The sequence below is a fragment of the Meriones unguiculatus genome, chromosome 4 (assembly GCF_030254825.1).
Source record: "Meriones unguiculatus strain TT.TT164.6M chromosome 4, Bangor_MerUng_6.1, whole genome shotgun sequence".
Lineage (NCBI taxonomy): Eukaryota > Metazoa > Chordata > Mammalia > Rodentia > Muridae > Meriones > Meriones unguiculatus.
The window spans coordinates 88,893,587-88,911,647 of record NC_083352.1 but is presented as its reverse complement, the minus strand read 5'-3'; the positions used below and the strand labels follow the sequence as shown (position 1 = coordinate 88,911,647).

Below are 18,061 nucleotides of genomic sequence, written 5' to 3'. Positions count from 1 at the left end.
CAGGGCTGGGCTCCGCGACCATATAAAGAGATAGGGAGCTGAGCACATTCATCCTTCTCTGCCTTCTGAGTGCGGATGTGAGGTGGAGCTACCACTGCCTTGCCTTTCTCTGCCATTGTGGATTCGCCTTCAAACTGGATCCAGAAGAAACCTGTTCTCCCTTGAGTTGCTTTTGTTAGAGCAAAGAAGCTAAGGCTGCCCCAAACTGACTAGGGTTCTTTTCATTTTACTTAGACCAGAGTGGCTGCCTGCTGACCTAAGTTCTGCTGAATGCTGGGTTCTCAGTTATCTTGGATCTTCTGCATGGCAGCCTAGGAAAACAAAGCTCAGAGAGGTTAAGACACTCGTCTGGGGTCCAACAGGCAATAAGCAAACATGCTGGACTTGAACTTTCTTGAGTTCAACCTCAGAGTAAACATTCTACCACCAAAATACACCATGAAGCAAGTCATCACGGTGACTTGTATTGGAAGTATAAGCTGGTTGCGAAGGCTCATTGAGCAAGCCTGAAAGCCTGAGTTCAATCCCTGGGTCCCCAATACAGGCAGAAATGTTGCCCACAAATTATTCTGTGACCTCCACATGCACACTACGGCACACGTGCACACACCTATGTTCTCACTCGAATAAATGTTTTTGTTTTTTTTTTTTAATTAAGAAAGCCTGTGCTGGAGAGATGGCTCAGAGATTAAGAGCACTGTCTGCTCTTCCAAAGGTTCTGAGTTCAATTCCCAACAACCACATGGAGGCTCACAACCATCTATAATGAGATCTGGTGCCCTCTTCTGGCATGCAGGCACACGTGCGGGCAGAACACTGTACACATAATAAATAAATAAATAAGTAATGCTGAGAGAGAGAGAAAGAGAGAGAGAGAGAGGAACCAGGACAGTCAGGTCTACATAGGGAGACCCTGTCTCAGAAATAAATAAAATAAAAAATGTTTTAAATTAATGTATGTTTTGAATGCCTAAATGCCCAAAATGGTATTTGCAGGGAGAACTGTGATGAAGCAATAGTGGAGGGAAGAAACAAATCCTTACAAAAGAGAACTTGCCTAGAGCAGTACCGTGCACAACGACCCAATACTGAGCTATCACTCAGGGAGGCAGAGGCAGGTGGATCTCTGTGAGTTCGAGGCCAACCTGGTCTACAAAATGAGTCCAGGACAGCCAAGGCCACACAGAGAAACTCTGTCTCAAAAAACCAAAACCAACCAACCAAACACACAAAAACAAAACAAAACCAAAACCAAAAAAAGCCAACCAAACATAAAACAGCTATCTCTTCAACCCCTTATCCACGTTCTTCTTCAAGAAGTCATGACCAGCCACTAGCCAGCCAAGACAATAGCCTGACAGCACAGAGGTCTGTTGATTTTGGACTGACGCTGGAAAGGGAAGCAGAGCATTGTCTCGGGCACTGTTCTGTTGCTGTGCAGAGACACCATGACCAAGTCAACGCTGGTGAAAGGAAGCACTTAATTAGAACTAACTTACAGTTTCAGAGGCTTAGACCATTATCATCATGGCAGAGACCGTGGCAGAAGACAGGTGTGGTGGAGAAGTAGCTGAGAGCTGAGAGCTGCATCCTCACCCAAAAGCAGAAAGAGAGAGACAGACAGAGAGAGAGAGGCTGAACCTGGCACGGGCTTCCGAAACCTCAAAGCCCACCCCCAATAACACACTTCCTCTGATGAGGCCACATCACCATCTAATTCTTTCAGATGTCCACTCTGTGCTGACAAAGCATTCAAAGATATGAGCCTATAGGGGCCATACTTATTCAAACCACCACAGGCATGCATGACAGAAAAAAATATATTAATTTTTGCAACTATTAAACCTTTAAACACTGCAGTTCTGAACCTGGATTTGGAATGTCTCCATATCCAGAGTCAAGGTCACTGGCATGAAGTCTGTCTGCACAGAATGAGTGTGTGCTGTGAGGCTGTGTGATTGGGAGTAACTGGCAGTGATCCTATGTCCCACAATCAGGATTTATTATGCCAAGGACGAATGGTGGGGGGTGGGACTTCACAGAGAAAAGGAGAGAAGCTGCAATTAGGTCAGGCGTGCTTGGGAATATTCCCGTGAACTGGCGGGTTCTCACATCCCAGTCTCTCCTTCTCCTCCCCTTTCTTTCACTCCCTCCATCCTCTCCTACCTTGAATTTTCATCTATCCAGGGTAGCAACTTCATTCTGTCTTCCCCCTGTTTGGTGAGGTGGAATGCCCTGCTTGAATCAAACCAATGTCTCTTTAGCTCTGCTTTAATGAGAGGCCATGGCGGCTCACGGATACAAGGGTGTTTCCTCCCCCGAGAAAGCAGATCTGAGGTTTAAAAGGAGCCACTGTCAGTCATGTGAGGATATTCTGGTAGAATGAACAAAAACAAACAAACAAACAACAACAACAAAACACTGTTCCACAAAAGCTTAAATATAGAATTACCATATGATCCAGCAACTCCTCCAGGGGCCATTCATCCCCGAAAGAATTAACAGTCGGAGGTAGGTGTGTCGGCTCCCACCCATCATCTCATTACTCTGGAGGCTGAGACAAGACTGCCCGAGTTCAAAGCCAGGCTACAGCGTGAGGCGGACACAGACTACAGAGTGAGACCTTGTCTAATCAAAAATAGTTAGGCGTGGTGGCTCAGCCTTGTAATCTCAGCATAAACCCTACTGAGACAGGATGGTCAGGAGTCAAGGTCAGCTTGGGCCACGTAGAAAGATCCTGATAACAAAGGAGTCATGTAAATTAAACTAGTGTTTTTGTCTTTTTTTTTTCTATACCTGTTCTAGCTCCCAAATAATGACACAGAGATCTATTGATTTTTTAATAAGTTTTAAAGCACCACAGCTGAGCAGATTCTAATCTAAACATGGACTTGCTTTTCTACCTATAATGCTGTATGCCATGTTTGAGGCGGCAGAAGGCCCTCACAAAATGCCAAGCAGCATGCTTTTGAGTTAAAGGAAATTTTATTTACCTGTTTCAGTTGTTTCTAAGGCTTCCTGCCTCTGGCTGCTAACCTAGGTCTAGGCCTGGAAGCTTCCAGCCTCCGTACAATCTGACCAGCCCTAGGATGTTTTAGCTTGCTTAATAAATTCACCATTTCTTGTTCTTACTGAGCTCTGGGCTGGCTGGTTCAACTCAGCTGTTCTGGCTCAAACTCTTCCAGCTGACTTATTCAATCTGGCTTTTCTCTTGGCATCTGAATTGTTCTGCTTCTCTTCAAACTTAAGTCCAGCAATCTCCTCTAATCTCCTGCTTCCTTCTCATTCTCTGACTCATTCAGTCTCCACATGTGTCTATCTTGTTCCCTCATACAACCTCTCTCTGTAAAACTCTCCCAGTAAAACTGACTCCTCTCTCATTCTCTGTGTTGCTCCCATAAGTAGCTTCCCTTTCCTCTCTCTTCTCTTGAAAGTTGGGTATATCCTGTTCTGTCATATCTTTCTCTGATTTGTCACTTTTTCTGCCACTTAATTAATTTCTTTCAAACATGGGTGCTTCCTTCTACAAACTAACTTTACCCTCATTGTTTGGGATTAAAGGCATGTGCCACCATGCCTGGGCCTAAGCTTTTCTTTACCTGATAAACTTGCTCTATATCAGGGTGGCCTTGAACTCAGATCTGCTTGCTTCTGTCTCCTGTAGTAAAGGTGTATTTGTGTTCCATCTGGAGCACACAAACCTAGAAGGTCTTTGGATGTGCTATCTTACCAGAGCAGCCATGTTCTGAATTAAAATTCCTCTACACTCTTGGACTTCTGTTCTTTATAAATTGCCTGGTCCTGGGTATTTTGCTGTTGCAACAGGAAATGGATGCAACAGTCAGTCAGATGTTATGTTGCATAACGATGTGTGTATTAATGATCCTGAACTGCATACTTAAAAATAATTCAAGGGCTGGCGAGGGGGGGCAGTATGTTAAGGAGTTTTCTGCCAACCCTGACGACCTGTGTCTTTCCCTCAGGACCCCCATGGTGAAAATCTGACGTCATCCCCAGTTTCACAGGGAGTTTGAGGGTAGACTGAGTCACTTCAGACTCTGTCTCAAAAATAAAAGGTGGTTTTTCACCTTTGATCCCAGCACTTGGGAGGCAGAAGCCTGTGGATTTCTGTGAGTTCAAGGCCAGCCTGGTCTATACAGGGAGTTCCAGGACAGCCAGGGCTACATGGAGAAACGCAGTCTCAAACAACAGCAGGACCCCTTGGTTTCATGTAAGTTAGAGGCTGTCAGCCATCTGTCATCAGGAGGAGGTCTCTTTTAGGCTGACTGGACTAACAGAGAGCTGGCAGGACCCTTGCAGGCGGGGCAGTGAGAGGGAAACTGCAGAGCCACCGCTAATTGAATGTCAACGGTGTGATGCCAAAGAACTTCTAGGGACAAAGTCACTAGGGGGAAGATGACAGACAGGGTGGCCTGCCGTGAGCTAGGCCCGCCACTACACTGCAGAGCACCCTAGATGTAAGTGTTTTAAAAATACAGTCAAGTCAAAGTGCCTTAACACTGAAAAAACAAAAAAAAAAAAAAAACAAAAAAAAAAAAAACCAAAAAAAAAAAAAACAAAAACGAAGTCCCAAAGTCGGGTGATTCCCAAGTAAGACAACTCCAACCAAGCCCTTCCTCTCTGCTCTGCTGTCCAGGGCACATGATACAGAAGTCCCCTCTCTCCTGCCTGTCTTTTAGGAAAGACAGCTTTCTTCAGGAGCCCCCTCCCCATAGTAAACTTCCCTTCGTGTTTTAGTGGCCACATGAGCTTTCATACCCATTGCTATCGCAATCACATCCAGCATGATACAACTGAGCAAAAGACAGAGGTATCTTTTCCAAGAGTTTGAAACTCAAATAAAATTGGGGAATCTGAATGGGTAGCTTGGAGGCATGTGACTGAAATCTCAGCATCAAGGAGGCCCAGACAGGAGGCATGTCTAGGCTACATAGCAAGATACTGTCTCGAAAATAACTAAATAATAGCTGTGTGTGGCGATATGTGCCTTTGATACCAGCATTCAGGAGGCAGAGGCAGGCAGATCTCTGGTCTACAAAGCCTGGTCTACAAAGCAAGTTCCAGGACAGCCAGAGCTATACAGAGAAACCCCAAACAAAAACAGACAAGCAAGCAAACAAACAAATAAATAAAATATGGATTCTGTCATCAAAGAAAGAAAAAGAGTGGGCTCTGAGTGGCCAATGAGGCGTGTCTATTACCCCCGGGAGATGGTAATTCCAGGTGGGTAGGAGCAGCGCGAATGGGGCGGCGAACCAAACAAGCATTATGGGGCCAGCAGGGGATGTGAGGAATGTGACTTGGAGGCGAGGGGAAGCAGGGAAATAGAGGCCTCCTGCTGCTCCTATGTCTTGGGCTCTGCTTGCAGTTTCAGGAACCACCATTGATGCTCGGACAGTACCAAAGGTCACAAGTCCTAAGAGACACTCAGTCCTTTGGCAGGCACTGCTGGGTTGCTGGGCTGTACTGGTGGAAAGGCCCAGGCCCTGTTACTTGTGCAGCCCCTCCGACTGTCGTGATAACACTCACAGTCCCCAGTTTTCAACAGCACCCGGAATTCCTGTTCTTGCTGGCTCCTCCCGCACTCATCATAGTAACAACTTTGAATCTTCTGCACTCTCAACCCACCACGTAGCCCTGTGTCTCCCCCTCTCCTCCTACCAGGATGCTCTGCCTGTTATTTCAGGCAGAAAACAGAGGCAACCTGACTTGGGGCTGCCTTCCCCTTCATCGCTGACCTGCCACTACACTCTCCTCTTCCTCCCTCTGAAATGCCACAGGCAGCTGCTCTGTCCCATTGAACCTTCTAAACATTCACTGTCTTAAAAAGGACCCACTAGGCACATATGGCCAGTGTAACTAAACACTTCAAGGTCTTATTTTATTTAAATTAATTTTTAAAATAGCTGCATAGGGGAGAGGCTTGAAACTCAGCAAAAAGCCATCTATCTATCTATCTAAAAAGCATTTAAATCCGGAGTTCCTCTCTAGCCCTCTGCCACCACTGAGCAGCAGGCTGTAAGAACTTTGAAATTAGGGGACAAAAAGGAGGGAAGGCTGAGAGGGAACATTTGCTGCCAGGCACCATGGAGCCACAGAGAGAGGAGAGTACCTCCTGGCATTGTTTTCACCCACCGCAGTGGACAGTGCTGAAAGATGACACACCAGAAGGACGTGAAGCCACGTCAGTTTTGACAGGGACAAGGAAGCTGAGATGGAAGGAGGAAGAATCTGAACACCAGCCAGGGAACAGCGCCAGCGATGACGTCATTGGCAAGCTACTGCAAAGGGCAGCCTGTTACCTTTATTTTCTCCTCAGTGCCAAACGCATGCCATCAAAACAGGAAGAAACCCATCTCGTGCAGCTGATCCAGTTTGCTTCTGGTGGTCACGCTTCATTTCCTGTGGCTAACCGGCTCAGGCCTGCGGAGTTCAAGGACCACAGTCCCCATATCCAGCCGCCCCCAGCACCGCTTGGCTGGCCAGTCCTTCCAAGATCCTACGTAAAGTAAATTCTTTCTCCCCTGATGCTTGGATCCGACACCTAGCTCCCAGTCTCACCCTGCTTAACCCTTGACTCTGTCCAGATCCATACTTTATCTGCTCACCCTTTACTAGTGCTGCTTAATGACTACACTCTGTGCCTGTTCTTAGAGTCAGTGGTTGCTGGCTCTTGGAGCAGCTATATTCCTGCTTCTGGGGGCACAGTGCCCCCTGCTCTTCCTCCCTTCCTGCTTGCTGCTTCTCACAGTCTGGTATCCTCCGGCTGCTTCAGATTCTCTCTGTCGGGCCTACTAGCTGAGGCTTCCAGGCTCAGTCACTTCAGGTCAGGTGTCTCCCTCTACCTACACACACCAGCAGGGGTTTTAAAATCAGTCATTTGCTTGGGGAGTGACAACAGGAAGGATAATGGAGAAGTGGGAAGGGGAGTTGGGGAATAGGGAAGCAGTTGAGGGCAAGTCCCTGCTGGTGGGCATGTGGGCTTACTGCCCTGGGACATGGCCTGGACAGGCCACAGAGCTTCCCAGCCCACGAGAGGAACTGGGGTCCCCTGGCCTTGGGTCTGTTCTGAGAAGCATATCCCCATGGCACCAACCCTCATTCTCCCCCCTTTGGAAGGCAGCTCCGGATGGCATCTGTCTGCCGTGCTATCCACAGTCGTATCTGATGGGTCAGGGAGGAATGGCCAAACCAACCACATTTACTCTCCTTGGATCCTGGAATTGGTGGATCTGGATTTGTTCTCAAATAAGAGCCAGGTGGGGTGATGCTTTCTGAGAAGCAGAGAAATCACATGTTACAGACACCCAGTGTGTGTCCAGAGACAGAGCCACGTAGCTCAGACAAACGGAAGTGAAAGAGCAGCCTCAGCACCGGAAGATTTTACCTTCGATTCTACTAATGGGTTCTCAGAAGGTCAGGCCACATTTCTTACACTCTCACGGCTACAGAGAAATACTGTTTCCTGTTCTCTTTGTAGTCAACTTTATCAGCTTCTCAAAGAAAACCTCCATTTTCCCCTAAAGAAACCGGGCCTTCAGTGATGTGTAACCAGACACCTACACACACACACACACACACACACACACACACACACCCTTTTCCAAGAAAGTCACCCTTCAAATCCTATAATCCACCCCAGACACACCAGCCCAAAGAAAGACACCCAAGCACCTGCCTCGGGTGCTACTACAATGAGTGAATGTGTGATGGAGAGATGGGAAAGATGGAGTACTGGGTGGAGAGATGCAAGAGAAAGCAAAGCTGAGGGGTTCGTACACTGTGTGGAAAGGTGGAATTGGAGTACCACTAAAGGCCGAGCAGGTATGCCTACTCTGGATTGCCTCCTGAGGCACTGTGCTGAGCTGGCCCCACCCCTTGCTAGCCACCACACTCAGGACAGTTGGCCCCACCCCTCGCCTGGGCAGCACAGTAGAGCTGACCTGATGGCTGGGAAGCCAGTGAGCTGGCCCGGAGGGTGATGATGGGAGGCACTGATTGTAGTCTGCCGTGGGGTAGCTTGGGTGAGGGAGAGATCCCTCCTCCGCCTTGTCCCTCTCCACCCAGGCAGGAGGGATGGCCCCCGAGGTCATGAGGGCAGGAGAGCTGACCCTACCCCTCCTTGGCTGTGGCATTGCACGAGCTAGCTGGGGCAGCGCTGGGGAGCTTGCCCTGGTATGCAGCTGCAGGAGAGCTGGCAGGATGACCAACTCAGCTTCGTCTCAGGCCCAGATCCAGGACTTGGAGCTGGCCCACCCCAACATCCACCCCATCTGTGATCTGCTGGAGCATGTGAAAGGGCCGGCCCTGCAGATCCAAAGCTGCGGACTTTCCATGACACTGGGCAACAACAGGCTAGCTAAGAGGAGGCCTGGTGAGGATGCAATAGCAGTGTAGTGCAGCTGACAGTGCAGCAGAAGCCAGAGGCTTGGGGACAGTCCAATGATTCACTGAAATGAACATTTGCAAGTGAAGATGTGTGGACAAAGGGTGTACTGTGGGACACAAAGTATCGCACTGCAGCTTCCATGACAAGAATCTTTTGAGTTTTTTCATTTGTTTGTGTTTTGTTTTGCTTTTTTTTTTTGAGACAGGGTTTCTCTGTGTAGCCCTGGCTGTCCTGGAACTCATGCTGTACACAAGGCTGGTCTTGAACTCAGAGACCCATCTGCCTCTGCCCTCCAAGTGCTAGGATTAAAGGTGTGTGCCCACCATGCCCTATTGTTTGTTTGTTTGTTTCCTTGTATCTTCTTTTCTTTTGAGGGGGGAGGTTGTGAGGGCAGAGGGCAGAGGACAGATATGAATGGATAGGAGATGAGTCGGATTTGGGTGTATTATGTGAAATTCACAAAGAATACACAAAAAGTTAAAAAAATATCCTACAATCCCTGTTCACATCACAACCTGGCTTCCTACTTCACAAAGAAACAGCCTACCGATGGCCACAGTCCTCTCAAGCTTGCTTATTCTTTGAAAGGCTCCAAAGCTTCTGTCTTAACTCCCCCTTTCCCAGTCTTCACCGGACTGCAAATTTCCCAATATGATCAGCCTGTACAGCACACCTTTAATCTCAGCACTGGAGATGCAGAGGCAGGGGGATTCAGAGTTTGAGGCCAGCCTGATCTACACAGTGGGTTCCTAGACAGCCAGGGCTACACAGAGAAACCCTGTCTTGAAAAAAACACAAAATAAAAATTAATAAAGAAAAGAAAAGAAATAAAAACATTCAAGCCAGGCCCTGTCTCTCTCTTCCTGCTGCCTGTAGATAGAGATGTGGAACTCTCACCTCCTTCTTCAGCGCCATGTCTGCCTGTGTGCCTCCATGCTTCCTGCCATGATGACACCGGACTAAACCTCTGAAACTGTGAGCCAGCCCCAGTGAAATGCTTCCTACAGAAGAGTTGCTGTGGTCATGGTGTCTCTTCACAGCCAGAGAAACCCTAACTGAGACAACAGCATTCATGAAGAAATGCTGTTCATATGATGATGAAAAAACAGAGAACACCGATGGGCAAAAAGACTATGAAGACCCATGGATGGTGCAAGAAAAACACTGGAATGATTTACCTGTTCTGGGATTTTCTATAAACATAGTCATGAGCTGTAACCTCTTGTGTCTTCACATTTTCAAAGGTTCATCCAAGTTACAGCATCTATCTATGCTTCATTCCGTTTTTATGACTGAATACTATTCCATTGTATGGTTGTACCGTGTCTTGTTGAACTATTCTTTAGTAAATGGACATTTTTGGACTTGTACACCTATCTGATGCTCTACCCACTAGTTCTTTGCACTCCTGGGAATGAATAAATAAATGAATGCCATGAACAGAAACGGCCCAAAGACACAGAGTTGTTAGGATATAAAGCCAGGTTTGGAAATCAGCCAGCTAGCCTTCTAGTTCTAACCACCATACTTTACTGCCCTAATGGGGGGCCTGTAGATCTACTATGTAAACTTTTTTGTTATATTTAACTCTGGGGTGTGGTCATGTGTGTGTGCTTGTGTGTGTGAGTGTGTGCACACGCAAGCGAATGCGTATACTCCCTTGAACATTCATGCATGTGTGTGCACAATCGAATGGCGTTAGTTCTCTTCTATCATTTGGGTCTTGGGGACTGAACACAGGTCATGGTTGGTGGCAAGCACCTTTACCATCTCACTGGACCCGTTTGTTTTCTTTACAGATGAAAATGACTGGATTCCTCAGAGTGCTGGAAAAGCAATGATATGGCAGAGCGTAGCAACCAACGGTGATGCAAAGGTGGGGACAGAATTGAGAGGAAGCAGTAAGACTGTGCTGCCTGGGGTTGGCAACAGGGGGAAGCCCCTACTGCTCCCAGGCCTGAAGGACAAAGCCAGGGCTTCCTAAGCAGGCATCTAAACAGAGAGGGCTGGGAGGCTCACCCAGCAACCCCTTCGTCTAGTCTCTTGAACTGGGGCCAGCCGGGGCAGGGGCCTTGATGTACATCATAGGGATGAGAAAGTACAAGTCAGCTCAGACTAGAAATATCTAAATCTGTCTGGCCTGTAATCAGGCAGGAAAGACAGCGGTGGGTTGCGCTGGCTGCAAAGAAAAGACTCTTTCTAGCCAGCAAGTGATAACATGCAAGTGGCTGTTTTCTTTCTCAGGGAGCAGCATTGTAATCTGAAGTCAGACTCTCAGAAAGACACATTCCACTTGTGCCTGGACGATCCTAAGTCCTAATGCAGAGAAGCAGCTGCCATCCCCATAGAGCAGAGCCTCAGACACAGGGAGTCTGCAGGTGCTGCATCTGAGGCCATCATGGCTGTATTCCCCGGGGCCCTGGGTCCACCGTGCAACCCAGGCAGGAAGCTGTCCATTGTGTATGTCCTGCCTGAATCTCCCTCACGCACGGTCGGGAGAGCTACTTTTGTTGGACTGCAGCTCTATTCTTGTTGGTCTGGGCTGACTGGACCACTCCATGGGGTGATCTCCCAGGGCACAGAGCAGGGAAGAATCTAGAGGCTCGAGAAGGTAAGACGCCGTGGATCCAGTCTTCCCATCCCATAATGAATCTGATCATCTGCAGACCAGAGTGTTGCCGGAAGCGGGGAAGGACAATGGCCGCAATCATTCACCCCATGCACCTGTACACACGAACTGAACAAAGGGTTGTAGAAAACAAATGGGTAATCTCTGTGAGGTGGGGCAGGACACTCTGGAGACGGAGGCAGAAGGATCAGAAGTTCAAGGCCAGCCTCAGGTATGTGGCAAATCTGAGGTCAGCCTGGCTGCTTGAGAACCAGCCTCAAACAAACAACAAAAGAAAACAAAACAGATGCCTCTGAGAGGGGCTTGAGGCCATGGATGTATCTCAGCCCTTGTCTGAGTCACACTGGGTCTTATGACATTTGAAGGGCGGCCCCTTTCTTGAAAATGAAATGAGTCCAAAAGAGCAAAAGAAAGGGGGTTGGGGAGGGGGAATTTAAAAAATGCCCATTTCTGAACACCATCTTTGTGCGGGCGTCCGGGGGAGGGCAGCAGGGCGGGGTCATCTGCCAGCCAGGCCTGTAGAACTTGGTTCTTGTTTATTCTGCTCACATTTGGGGCAGTTGCCAGGACCCGCCCCCACCGCAGTCACTGGAGGAGCTGGAAGTTGCATGTTCCTGCTAAGAATCAGTGAGCTTCCTTTGTCTGCTCCTAGCTGGGGGCTTGCTGTGGTCTAGCCTGAGAGGGTATAGCCCAGGTCCAGCCTAAACAGAGAGTGAGCCTGGCGCCATGCCGGCTTGCTGCAGCTGGAGTGATGTCTTGCAGTATGAGACAAACAAAGTCACTCGGATCCAGAGCGTGAATTATGGCACCATTAAGTGGGTCTTGCACGTGATCATCTTTTCATACGTTAGGTAAGTGGGGCGTGGGACGGACAGGTCTCTGCAGCACTGGACAGCAACCCAGGGGCACAGCCGCTGGTGCATTTGCTGGATTCTATGTGGCTGTTAAATCTGAGACACACTCTCCCAGTCACCTGGGAGGAGACAGCAGGAGGAAGCTGCCCTTGGCTGTGGCTGGAGGAAGCCACAGAGTGGCAGGCTGCGAGCCATTCTTCAACTTTTTCAACTGCATCGGTGGCCTGCCAAGATAAGCATGGCCGGGCATGGCCGGGCATGCCCGAGGAACCTGGGAGATACAGGCAACCCCCTGTGCTCACAAAGGAGGTGGGGACATCCCCTGGTGGGTCTGAGTCATCCTCATGCCCAGCAGGGACAGGACCAGGTTTGGAAATGTTGTTTTAGGGCATCAAGGGGCCTTCCAAAACAGCTGATGAAGGCACAGTGTGTACCCCGGACTTTCACCACCTTCCAGTGTTCACGTCCAGGGCTCTCAGTGTGTTCACCGGCTGCACAGTGTCACCAAAACCAAGTTCAGAACATTTTCAGCCGGGTGTGGTGGTGCATGCCTTTAGTCTCAACCAGAGTCCAGTCTGGTCTACAAAGTAAGTTCAAGGACAGCCAGGATTACACAGAAAAACCCTGTACTGAAAAACAAAAGCAAACAAAATAACATTTTCACCAGCCCAAAAGGAATCTCTCCGCCCTCTAGCCATCATTGTCCCTTAGCAAAAGTACCCACTAATCCATTTTCTGTTCCTGTGGGTTTACCTATTTTTTTCACATTTCATATAAACAGAATCATATAGTATGTGGCCCTTTGCCACCGACTGACTCTTTCTCTTAGTGTGTTTTCAATGTTCATTCACATTGTAGAGTGAGCGTATTGATGTTGTAGACTTTTTGTTTTTCAAGACAGGGTTTTTCTGTGTAGCCCTGGCTGTCCTGGACTTTGTAGACCAGGCTGGCCTCGAACTCACAGAGATCTGCCTGCCTCTGCCTCCCGAGTGCTGGGATCACAGGCGTGCGCCCCCGCACCTAGCGCTGCTGTAGATTTTTTTATGACTGGATAACAGCCAGCTGTATGTAAGTGAACTACTGTGCAAGTAGACAGCCCACTGCAGACAGACTACTTACCCATTCAGCAAATGGTGGACACTAAGTTGTTTCTCTTTGTTATCTGGACATACGTCCAAATTTCTCCTGTGTTTACCTAGAAGAGGTCTTGCCAAGTCACGTGACCACTGTATGTTACCCTCAGAGGACTGTTCTCCATCGCAGCCTGATCTCTTCACAGCATCGGACTGCGGGTGAGGGCATCCTCTCTCCCTGCCCTCACCAACACTTGCTGCTGTTGCTTTCTGACCATACCTAACCTAGTGGGTGTGAAGTGGTCGCTCATTGTGGCTTTGGCTTGTTTCCTGATGATGATAATGATGGAGCTTTTGACAGGTATGGAGGCGCTGTGGTTTACTAAGAGTGAGAGTGTGTGTGTAGCTGTTTGCGTATAAGGGTGTGTGCGCATGTACAGGCCAGAGGTCAACTTCCTCAGGAGAGTTCCTCCCTTTTATTTTTTTGCGACAGGGTCTTTCATTACATCCCAGAATCCTTCAGTCTCTGCTTCCCCAGTGCTGGGGTTACAGACAGCTGCTGCTGTGCTCAGCTTTTATGTGGAGATTGGAGTTGGCTCTTCCCACTTGCACAGGAAATACTTGACCACAGACCATTTGTCAAGCTCAGAGGTGGCCTGTTTTATAATCTGGATACATCTTCTTGGCCAAGTCACTTAACCTGCCTCAGCCTCCATTTCTGTGTCTGTTCGTACAACCTCTGGACAACTATGGAAGAAAAAGTACCTCCCTATCACAATGCTGATGTGAGTGATCCATAACTGGCAGCTATTTCTAAAAACTGTGTTTGTGAAGAGAGTGGGAATTTTTATATTCATCCTCTATTTTGAGTCTCACAGTAACCACAACCATGCTTAGCTTTGAGATATGGAAATGTGGCTTCAAAACTTTTACCTCAGCCAGGCATGGTGGCGCACACCTGTAATCCTAGCGGTCATGCTCTCTGCTTGGGAGGCAGAGGCAGGCAGATCTCTGTGAGTTCGAGGTCAGCCTGGTCTACAAAGCGAGTCCAGGTTAGCTAAGGCTACACAAACAAAGCCTGTCTCCAAAAACAACAACAACAAAAACAAAAAGACAAAACAAACAAACAAACAACCTTTCCTCTGTGTGTGTGTGTGTGTGTGAGCATTTTTGAAGCTGTGCGTGTGCACTCACACACATATGTGTGTGGATATCACAGGTTGGTGTTTAGATGTGTTCTTTGATTGCTCTCCGTCTCATTGTTTTTGAGACAGGGCCTCTCCCTGAACCCGAGGATCAGCGTTTGGCTAGGCTGAGAGCCGATGAGCTCCAGAGATTCCCTTCTCTCTGACTTGTCAGCATTGTGATTATGGGCACATGCCACCAAGCCTGGCCTTCATGTGAGAACTAAGGTCTTCATGCTCCTGTCACAGCATTTTATCAACTAAGGCATTTCCCTAACCTCCTTCACCTCTCTGGGTCTTAGTTTTCTTATCTATAAAATGGATACAATCTTTATTGGGTCTATTAAATGAACTAATAACGAACCACGAGCTATTAGAGAGCCATACGGCACTCGGCAAGCCCTCATTTGGCTTTAGTTATCATTATTAGGGGTGTTAAACAAATAAATCTTTAAAAATAATAACTAGTTTCCTTCGTGTGGTGGAACCAAGTCTTATGTATACCTTCCCTTGTGGATTCTGCAGGATAGAGCAATCTCAACAGTGTAATAAGTCTGCAGTTAGGGGCCTGACATAAGCGCAAGGGGGTGTCCTGGTCTAGAGATCCCGCTGTCAGCCCTCATTTTTTCCTTGCTACAGAAGCAGGCAGATCTCTGAGTTTGAGGCCAGCCTGGTCTACAGGGTGAGTCCAGGACAACCAGAGCTTTAAGAAACCCCCAATAAAATAGAGTTTAAAAATGGAGCGATGACTCAGTAGGTAAGAGCACTGGCTGCTCTTCCAGAGGTCCTGAGTTCAATTCCCAGCAACCACATGGTGGCTTACAACCATCTATACCCTCTACTGCCCTCTTTTGGCATGCAGGTGTACATCCGAATAGAGTATTCATATACATAAAATAAATGAAGTTGTAAAATAAATAAATAAGGGATCTCAGCAGAGCCTGAGGCCTGTCTGTATAGTCTCAGCCCTGAGCCAGCTGTGGAGACTGTTTCTGGCTGTTGCCAAGGCTTGTTCCTTTCTTAGTCACAGCAGGAGCCCACAGCAACTGATACCTCCCCCTGGCACTACACTCCTATTTGGCTTGCTGTGACCAGGAATCAAGCCATTTATTCAGACAACTGGAGAAAAACTGGCTCCACCAACACCAACTTGTCTGAACCAAGCTGCCTGCAATGTCGCCATCTTGAATTTCATTCCAAGTAGCTGAGAGGCCACATGGCACTTTGATGCACAATGGAAAAAGATATTTGCTTTCTGTTGAGAAGATGGCTTCCTCTTCCCTGGAGACTGAGCTCAGAAATATTTCAGTGGCCAAAGAAGATTAGAGAAGGTTGATCTCATTCACAATAGCCTCCCCTGACCCAGCCAACGGCAGGCATGGTGTTGTCCTTTGAAGCCTCAGGCTGTCTTTTGCCGGGTGTGAGGTGGAGGGGGGGGAAGGGGTGTGCCTGTACTTATTCGTGGTTTTTAAAATGCAGTCCCAGATTGGCCGGCCACTCCCCAAAGGGTGACACCTGTAAGGCTGGGCCTCTTCTGTCCAGCCACCATGTAGGTGGAGAAGAGACCAGACACCAAACCCAACCTGGGCACAGTCTCTGTGGCCTTGGGGGAAATGAAATATGCAGTTCACCACCTTGACCCTGAATGATATGATAGAGTTTGGGCAGCTGGGGGATTAGGAAAGGCCCAGTTAGGAGGAGACCCTTACAGGAGAAGAATCCAGCCACATGACACATAGGGCCTAAAGAATAGTAACCGCAAAGGCTGAGGAAGCAAGCAGGAACAGTAAGGACACCAATGTTCCAGAAGCTCATGAGAGAGGAGGGAAGAGCAGGAGCAGGGCAGATAAGAGCTGGTATGGGATTCTCTGAGGAGCCTGTCTATCTCTGGGGAGCGGAACCATCTGATTGGTGTGTGTAAAGGCTCCAGTGGCTACTGGGAAGAGGAAATGGGGTGTGAAGTAGAACAAGAATGGCTATAGGAGCCACTGAGAGACTGCTGCAGCCACCCAGGTGACAGAAGACAGCAACTTGGGCTAGAATGGAGTGGTGGAGTTGGAGAGACGCGGACCAGCTTGAGATGGACCTGCTATGGGGAGAGATGGCTCAGAGGTGCTGTGGATGAGGTTGTCTTTGTCTTTTCCATGCAAGATCAAAGAGAGGCAAGCGTGTTCGGTACTGGTAGGGATGCTGAACCAACAGCTAAAATGTTTTTTTGTTGTTGTTGTATTTTGTTTTGTTTGGTTGGTTTTGTCTTTTGCTTTTTCATTTTGTTTTGAGGCAGGGTTTCTCTGTGTAGCCCTGGCTGTTCTGGAAATCACGCTGTAGACCAGCTTCCTCGAACTCACCGAGATCAGCCTGCCTCTGCCTCCGTGGTGCTGGGATTAAAAGCATTCACCCACCACTGCCAAGCTTAAAATGTTTTTATTACTACAGTCTGCATTATCTTCTTACTCATGTCTAGCTCCAAAATGTTAAAAAAAAAAAAATCTTAAACACAGGATCTTAAAAAAGTGAGCACAATCCCTTTCTCTTTGGCTTTATGAAAGCTGCCTGGGCAGCCAGCTCCTCTGCTCCACTGTGCCGTAGCAGAGGCTTCTGTGTAGACTGCTGTATACCTACGGGCTTCTGGAGCCTACTCCAGCCCAGCCTTCCTGGCTGTCAACACAGCACTGGCCCAAGGAGTACAGCCTAGGGCTGGTGTTAGTGTCTCAGAGGGGAGGCCCAGGGGACTTTGGAAACCAGCAGGACCCAGACTGTGAGCAGAACTGAGCTTTATCATGAGGGTGCTGGAAAACATCGGGGGGAAGGCAGCCTCTTCAGTCCTCTATCCACTGTGTTTCCACAGTGCTTCTTTTTCTGCGAGTGTCAGGGTGCCCTCTGCCTCTTTTACAGGGACGTGTGGGCCTCTGGAACTCACCCAGGTTACTCAAGATAATCTTACAACTCAAAGTCCTCAGCCTTGCGTCCACACTCTTCTCCCTGATAAGGTACCACTGCCAGCTCCCAGAGAGCAGGATCTGCAGTCCTTGGGATCATGCTACAAGGATGGGTGACTGGTAGGACCCAGCACAGCACATTTGGGGGGGGGCAGCTGCAGCTGAGGTCCTGGTGCCTGGTTCTCCCACTACTGAGAAAGATTGTTGGTTTGTGAGTTCACACTGGGCAATGGCCCGCAGAGACCTTCTTCCCAGAGCAGTCTGCCTCCTGCTGTGTAGTGTCCAAGTGAACCAGGTCTTTGGCCGTGTGACAGATCATGTGAATTGTCTAACAACCCCCACATATCTGTTACGTATCTTTGGTACCTTTACGTACCAAAGTCACCTAGCCAGTCAGAGGCTGAGCCAAGGTTGGACTTGAATGTCTTATCCAGAGTACATGCTCAGACTGAAGCGTGGAGGGCACAGGACCAGGCCTGGAGGGAGACTAAACAGTGCTGCTTTATCCTCCTGTGAACTGATGGCGAGCGGGACTGAGAAGGTGACAGTGGCGGAGGCCAGGTGGAGCTGAGTCATATTAGGAAGATACAACAGCGGAATTTCTTAGATTTTGGCTTTCTCAGACAGGGTTTCGAGTAACTCCACATGTAGGTGCACCTGGCCTTAAACAGCTGACCCCCTGCCTCAACCACCCAAGTGGAAGGATTATTGGCATGTGCCACCTTGCCCAGCTCAAACAAGGACTTCTAGGAGAATGGATGGGTTAGGGGGGTGAAGGAAAGGAGAGAAAGGGTCAAGGATGTGCCACATTCTTGATTTGGGCAGCTAATCAGACGTTGGTTGAATTCCTTCCTGGGGTTAGTAAGTTCAGGAGAAAATGTAATTGGGGTTAAAGGCTGAGTTCAGAGCTTAAAGCTTTGAGTTAGAAGGGTATATGAGGCCCATAGCTGTGCATATTGATTGTGTAGGTAT

General features: G+C 48.4%; 2 protein-coding genes across 3 annotated transcripts in view; one reads left to right on the top strand and one right to left on the bottom strand.

Annotated features, from left to right (window-relative positions):
• The window catches only part of Ift81 (intraflagellar transport 81), an 83,515-nt gene extending 81,997 nt beyond the window's left edge, over positions 1-1,518 (bottom strand). The window contains exon 1 of the mRNA XM_060382414.1: positions 1,500-1,518. The gene's annotated coding sequence lies outside the window, so the exon portion shown is untranslated. The remainder of the gene's footprint in view (positions 1-1,499) is intronic.
• Positions 1,519-11,611: 10,093 nt separating this feature from the next.
• The window catches only part of P2rx7 (purinergic receptor P2X 7), a 39,502-nt gene continuing 33,052 nt past the window's right edge, over positions 11,612-18,061 (top strand). Inside the window, exon 1 of one of the 2 annotated variants that reach the window (XM_060382410.1) lies at positions 11,612-11,890. In XM_060382410.1, coding sequence (XP_060238393.1) covers positions 11,766-11,890 — 125 coding nt within the window. In that variant the 5' untranslated portion in view covers positions 11,612-11,765. The remainder of the gene's footprint in view (positions 11,891-18,061) is intronic. The other variant, XM_021631391.2, reaches the window with a different exon arrangement.